Source organism: Phoxinus phoxinus (genome assembly GCF_949152265.1).
Source record: "Phoxinus phoxinus genome assembly, chromosome: 3".
Classification (NCBI taxonomy): Eukaryota; Metazoa; Chordata; class Actinopteri; order Cypriniformes; family Leuciscidae; genus Phoxinus; species Phoxinus phoxinus.
The window spans coordinates 27605817-27612461 of NC_136878.1; the positions used below are offsets into that span (position 1 = coordinate 27605817).

Genomic DNA, 6645 nt, shown 5'->3' on the forward strand with positions numbered 1-6645 from the left:
TCTTGGCCCAGATGCAACACGGACACCCCAGGGAAACGCCACTCGCGCTTTTGTGTTCACATTCTAAAGATATCCAAATATCAGAGTTTATGCCTTCAGCAAACACTTCTGTTTGCTAAGGCGTGTGTCAGCGCTTCAAGCTCCTTATGTCTGTGATACTTAATCTGTTCCTGAAAAGCTCTGCTGTGCTAACCAGCATATTCTAGATTTAGCATCGGAATCCATCCATGGTCACGCATGGAGTCAATGCATTGAAACTTCCTAATGACATAATGAAATATAGCAAACATAAATAAATTACACGCACTCGGTTTGAGTCTTTGCACTTTAGTTTTTATGCCTTCTATAAAAAGAACATCACTGAGGCAGTCATACAGTGGATTTAGACATTTCTACACAGTAAATAGTTCATCTTAGATAACACAATTAAAAGATTCTCTGAAAGTCTGTACACTGTACAATATCTTAATGGAAAATAATTACAACAGACATTTAACTTCCCTTTAAAGCTGGAATCATCACCCTTTGTTTTCGAAGGTTACTTTATGATAAAAATAAAGTTCTCTCTCATGAATCTCTAGGACTTTCATAAGGTTTATCAAATGTTAGCTAATATAGAGATCTACTCATTCTTTCCAGCATTCCAAACACTTACAGAAGTTACTTATCCAAAGTCGTTTGCAACTTTATAAAAATACTTTACATATTTAAAAAAAAATCTAATTTTATATTGGCAGTGCACAGTTTTATAATTACAACTTTCACTGTTAAAATGTCTAGGTAACAAAATAAACTTTTTCTATATCTTTATGGAAATAAATTTGTCTTTTACAAAACAGCACTTAGGCAAGTTGGTGTTTAAGGCAGTTGACTGACATAAAGTACTTTGTATCCCTGCTCTTAAATAACTTCAGAAACAGAATTGTAGCTTCAGAATTAAAACTTAGACAAGACATTGTTCACCTGGGCCGAATCTGAAATGCTAAATTTGCATAGTGAATCAAAACACATTTACAATGTGACACTTTCTGGATAGGAAGGAACTGCACCTAAATGTCACACAAAGCTTACTTTGTACTCTTTGGAGAAAAATCATGTCAAGCTCTATTAACATTTATTCCTTAAAGCTAACTCATGTCTATTTTTATGTTACTACTTTTTTTTTATACTTGCTAGCAAGTAATCTAATAATTACTTTTTATTTCACCTGATTCATTAGCGAGGCTATTACATTCATTCTTGCTAGTACTTCCATTCATTATTTCATTGCTATTAGTCACTATCCCTAGTCATGTCAAATAGTGACAAGTAACTAATCCATTGTTACTGGTATGAAATTGCTGACTTTTGCTTTTCAATTTTATGGGGACATGTGGTTCAGATATAACCTATTTCACATTTCCAAGAATAGGCTACTAAACGGAGTATACACACTAGTCCACTGGTAATAAGATTTTTTTTTTCTGGAATTTCAATTTCGTTTAATGTTATGGCTACAAGATAACCATTCTGACGTGTCATTGCATATGACCAGTAAAAGCAATTGTAACTTGTGAGAAAATAAATGTTACTAGGAAAATATGGGATATATAGTCCTACTAGCAACTTTTGGGATAGCTACTAGTAACTTAAAAACAAGTAATAAACACCTAACAAAAGTTGTTAGCCACTATTGGTTTACTTGCTATGAAAAAAAAGTACAACAAAGACTAGATGTTTTAAGGAATAAATGTTGACATAACAGCTTGCCATAAATGAAGTGGAAAGCAGGAGAAAATTGACAAAATGCACTATTCCCGAACAGCCGTTGGAGCAGATCATTAACTCGCCTTCAAAGTGATCAAGGAAGCGGCACTAGAGCCAAAATGGATGCCACCACCACAGTCAAAACAGAACATGCCACAAAAGCAGAACCTGTGTTCCTCGTGGACTCTGGCTCTTGGTAATCGTCATACTCAGGCTCATCGTCGTCCAAACCACTGGAGCCTTCTTCGTCCACAGGGGGAGAGTCAAAGCAAAGCGTTTTCATACTAGTTTTGATAAACTCGCAGATAGTCCGCTCTGATCCATCACAGACGCAAGAATCCAGGAGTTGAGCTTTGGGTAGTTTGCGCATGTAAGCGATGACATTGCGGCATTGGTTCGAGCAGCTGGAGCCGCTGAAGAGTTTCCCGCAGTGGTATAAATAATCGCCCATCGCGCTTCGGCACTGGTTGTCCCTTTCGCACTGGCGCCGGGCTTCGGTGCAGCCCATGCTGCTTGTTTTGGGCAGGCACGGCTCGATGGCTCGTTTGATTTCCCGGCAGCGGGGGTCCGAGGCGCAGCTGCAGTCCTCCAGCGCCGGGCCGCTTTTGGTCAGGTTGAGTTGCACCAGTGACGAGATGCAGTGACTGGGACACTTCTTCCTCTGGCCGCTCAGGATCGATTCACAGGCGTGTAAATACTGGTCATACGCGTAATGACACTCGGATTCCGACTGGCAGTTCAATATCGCTTGCCAGCAAATCAACCGACGGCCGTGGTGGTTGGAGGAGGCGATGGAAAAACAACTAAAACACACAAGCACACAAGCGAAAGGCCAAAGTAAAGTGCGCGCGCCCCGAACCAAACTTGCACAAGTTGCCATATCGAAGTCTGTATGGTTTGGTTGCCGTCAGGTCAGTTTTAAGCATGTATATTTCATATTTCCATTGCATCTATTGAGGGAACAGTCCCTCAGATCATGTTTTGCAAGGTCCATCCAAAAGAAAAAAGTTCGTTCCACAATTGCGGTGAATTTATAAAGACATTTTCCTGTAATCCATGTTTTAAAAAGGAGCCTAAATTACGAAAAGTGCTATTTCCAGCAAACGGCTTGTTCACTCCATCTTCTCGGTGGTTGCGTGTCCTTGTGACAGTGCGGTGATTCCTCCTCTCTTTCCACCTCTTGTCTTTCTTGTGGGTAGAAGTGAAGAGCTCACGAGCTCGTCCTTTCGCGTCTCGCGCTCACATCCAAATGTGCTCGCGAGCTACTCGCATCACGCTTTCCCGACTGAACTGATAAATTCTCAGGCGTGCGCTTGTCGTCCGTCATTAAGTACGCTTAGGGACGCGAACAGATAATAACACGGCGTTCAAATTCACACACTGGCCCCTTTCTGACCCGCTAGTTTTGCTTTATCCATTCTACTCCTGCGGAACTTTAAGGGATTCCTATTGGTCAGACCGTTTGTTGTTGCAAATCTCGACGTCAAGTAAGGGGCGGGAAAATGGAGGTGGGGCATGATGGTTCAGGAATGGTCTCTCCAAAAGGTTTGGATTACCTCAGAGCAGAAAGTGAGTTAGAAAGACAGACTACTGCTGTTTCTCAGACGTTGTCGAAATGATGCGTGTACTTGGGCAGTATCACAGCATTTGATTTTGTGCATGAATGTTCAAGAACAACCAGCTACTTTATTGCTGAAGGAGATAAAATCATAAATTACAAATTGCCAATAGTCAATAGCTAAACATAAATTATTTAAAAGAAACACACAGACACACACAGTAGGCTATGGCAAGATTGCTGATTTCCTATTGTTTTCCATAAGCAGTCTCTTATGATCACAAGGCATTTATTAGATTAAAAAAGCCTAGTAAAATAGTAATATTATGAAATATTATTACCATTTAAAATAACTGTTTTCTATTTATATGAAATGTAATTTAGCCTATTCCTGTGATGTCAAAGCTGAATTTTTAGCATCATTACTTCAGTGTCACTTCAGAAATCATTCGAATATGCTGATTTGATGCTCAAGAAACATTTCTTATTATTTTCAATTTTGAAAATGGTTGTGCTGCTTAATATTTCTGTGAAAACGGTGATGCATTTATTTTTCAGGAATCTTTATTGAATAGAAAGTTCACAGGAACAGCATTTATTTGAAATAGAAATGTACATTATAATGTCTTTACTGTCACTTTTGATCAATTTAATGTGTCCTCGCTATATAAATGCCTCATTTAAAAGTACAAATGTAGCTTATTTTAAATATTCTTACCAACCCCAAACCTTTATGTATACATTTTCATTACACACAAGAGTATCTCTTATGTCAACAATGTCTTTCATAAAAACATAATTTCTCCTTGTAGACCTAAAGATGTGTTGTTAACTAGCTTTTAATTTTGAGTCAAATGTTTATGAGTGTTAAGTCAAGCCAACTTTATGCAACTTAACTATGAGTTTCCTCACATGCTCATTAAATCTAACTACATAGCCTATGGGTTTTCCTGAAGGAATCTAACAAATGTTAAGTGGAAAGTCAGTTTTCTTTTATCAGATGTTACTGCATCTGTAATGGATTTATTTCAAGATATTCTGAAATACAGAATCAGAATCCATCTCAGAAATACAGCATTTGGCCTTTGCTAAAATGGCACTGTTACCATGCCAGATTTCATTTTAGACGTTTTTGTCCTTTCAGACAATATCTTACGAAATAAAATCTGCAAATGGAAACTACATTTTGTGCAAATGCCATTTCAGCTTGATCCAGGAATGTTTGAAAATGATATTCCTGGCTCGTTCCACCGTGTCTAGTCGATTAGACAATAGAAAAAGAGACATTGGCTAAAAGCAATATCAACTCTGGTTTTAGATATAAAATGTAACGATGAGCAGTGAAAAAAAAGACTTCTTACGTGTAAAATGATAATATGCAAGTTCACACTTTAACATCAAAAGGGGGCATTTTCTATTGCTTAGGATGGGGGATCAGTGGGTCCACCTTGCACAAAGAGGGTTTGTGTTTCAAACACTATACTCTGGAGTTAGGAATGTACCTTTAGGCCACTGTGCACCGAGCTTCTGACCCTAAACAATGAACTCAATGTCAGTTACGGATGGTCAGATCTGACAATGACGTTTTTGCACTAGTTGCAGGTGATGGATGAAGGGAACTCGACACCCTGTGAGTCAGAAGTCTTGAGAGCACAATGATTTGATCCAGAGATACTAGTTGACTCACTCAGTATCTTATAGTAAGATCAACCTTCCAATTTTTACCGTGGTGAAAAATAATAACTGCATTATTTTACTTTAAATGGGGATTCATTTAAATTAACGGCACACAGCTTTAAATGGGGAAACAAGCCTATGGGAAAAATGCATGAAGTCACAGCACAAATTAAGTCTTGTATATGCTATCATGATTTAGTAAAATAATACACAGGAACAAGATGGAATTTTTGAGCAGGGCTTTGGAAATGTATGGGTGTCGTAAATGAGTGCTGATTTGTATGCAGTGAAAGTAAAGCATACATAAACAATCCACTTATATAGATATCTATATTCCTGTTAGAACTTTAAAGCAGAATTATTATTGGTTAAAGGGGTAGTTGAAATAAACTGAAAATGTTTTGTCTCTTATTACATTTTCTAAAATATTAGGGTATATGTTTGTTTGCTTAATATTTTGTGCCATATTACAGTCAAATGTTGACAGTTACCTTGCAATGATTAAGGAAAAAGGTAAAAGTCACAGATTATAATTTTAGCTCAACATGTACTGCCAATGTATACGGTTTAAAAATAAATAATAATGCACTTTAAATGGCTAAAATAATTTTTGCTCTAATCTAAGAATAGCTTTCTTACACGTTGGGAGGACTTAATGAGAAACAGATTCCTTACAATAATCCGTGGGGTGCTGTTGCCAAATTCCTGACCCTGATGGATGACCCCAAACAAAAACTCACCCGTGCTGTAATTAGAATAAACTCACATAATCCCCAATTATATTGTATTCCAATATACCAGTATTCCAATTCACATAACAAAACAAAAATCACACAGCCAGAACATAAAAACATTTTCATAAAGTAATCAATCATTTAAACTATAATACTCTTAACATATAAATTGTTACATTTAAAACGAAATATTTCTGTTAAAATAGTTTTTTTGGAAACAGACATTTCAGCAGGATCAAGTCAAATGGCTATACAATATTTTGAGATTGTTTTTATGCAAACATGTTTTAGTTTTATTTGGGAACTATGGATCAAATAAGAATTATCTTAAAACATGCTAAAATCCTACCGGATAAACATAATTTCACTGAAAAAATTCAGTGTATCCAGTTGGATCTTAATTGATTCATAGCGGATTCTTATAGGATTGGTTCGAAATTATGATAAAAATGATTTTAACATTCCAACAGGACGTTGTGTGACACAAAGCAGCTGCTCTTAGTTTTATTGCGGCTTTAAACACACCAACAACTGTTGTTAGCGCCATGATAGAGATATAGACAGCTGCCCTGGCTATGTGTCAGAATCAATTGAGTAATAAGCTTTATAACATAATCATTCTGGTTTTATTGTTTTCATTTTTTAAAAAGCATTATATCTGGATATAATTGTGCTTCATTCTTTTTCATGAACACAACCAAAAAAAAAAAAAAAAAAAAAAACGAACACAAAGACATTGAGCCTTTCAGGGAGTATTATCAGTATCTATGTGGAGTGTCCTCTGGAATCCAGACAGCAATATTTCAGTCAGGGAGGATGTTGACTAAAAACCTCTTTCACTCTCATTCCATTCCAGCATTACCATCCCATCTTCTGACTAACAACAGATAGGAGGACCGATATCTTGCCAAGTCCTGTTTGAAGCCACGA

The 6645-nt window shown here is 37.0% G+C and overlaps 1 protein-coding gene across 1 annotated transcript; it reads right to left on the reverse strand.

The window, feature by feature from the left end:
- Positions 1-317: 317 nt before the first annotated feature.
- Positions 318-3281, reverse strand: gas1a (growth arrest-specific 1a). The gene has a single exon (XM_079608790.1). The coding sequence runs from the start codon at positions 2624-2626 to the stop codon at positions 1841-1843; it is 786 nt and encodes a 261-aa protein (XP_079464916.1). The 5' UTR covers positions 2627-3281; the 3' UTR covers positions 318-1840.
- Positions 3282-6645: the final 3364 nt, after the last annotated feature.

What these genes read in the sequence shown, in the direction of transcription:
- gas1a (XM_079608790.1), bottom strand. Translation starts at nt 2,626, where the DNA reads ATGGCAACTTGTGCAAGTTTGGTTCGGGGCGCGCGCACTTTACTTTGG.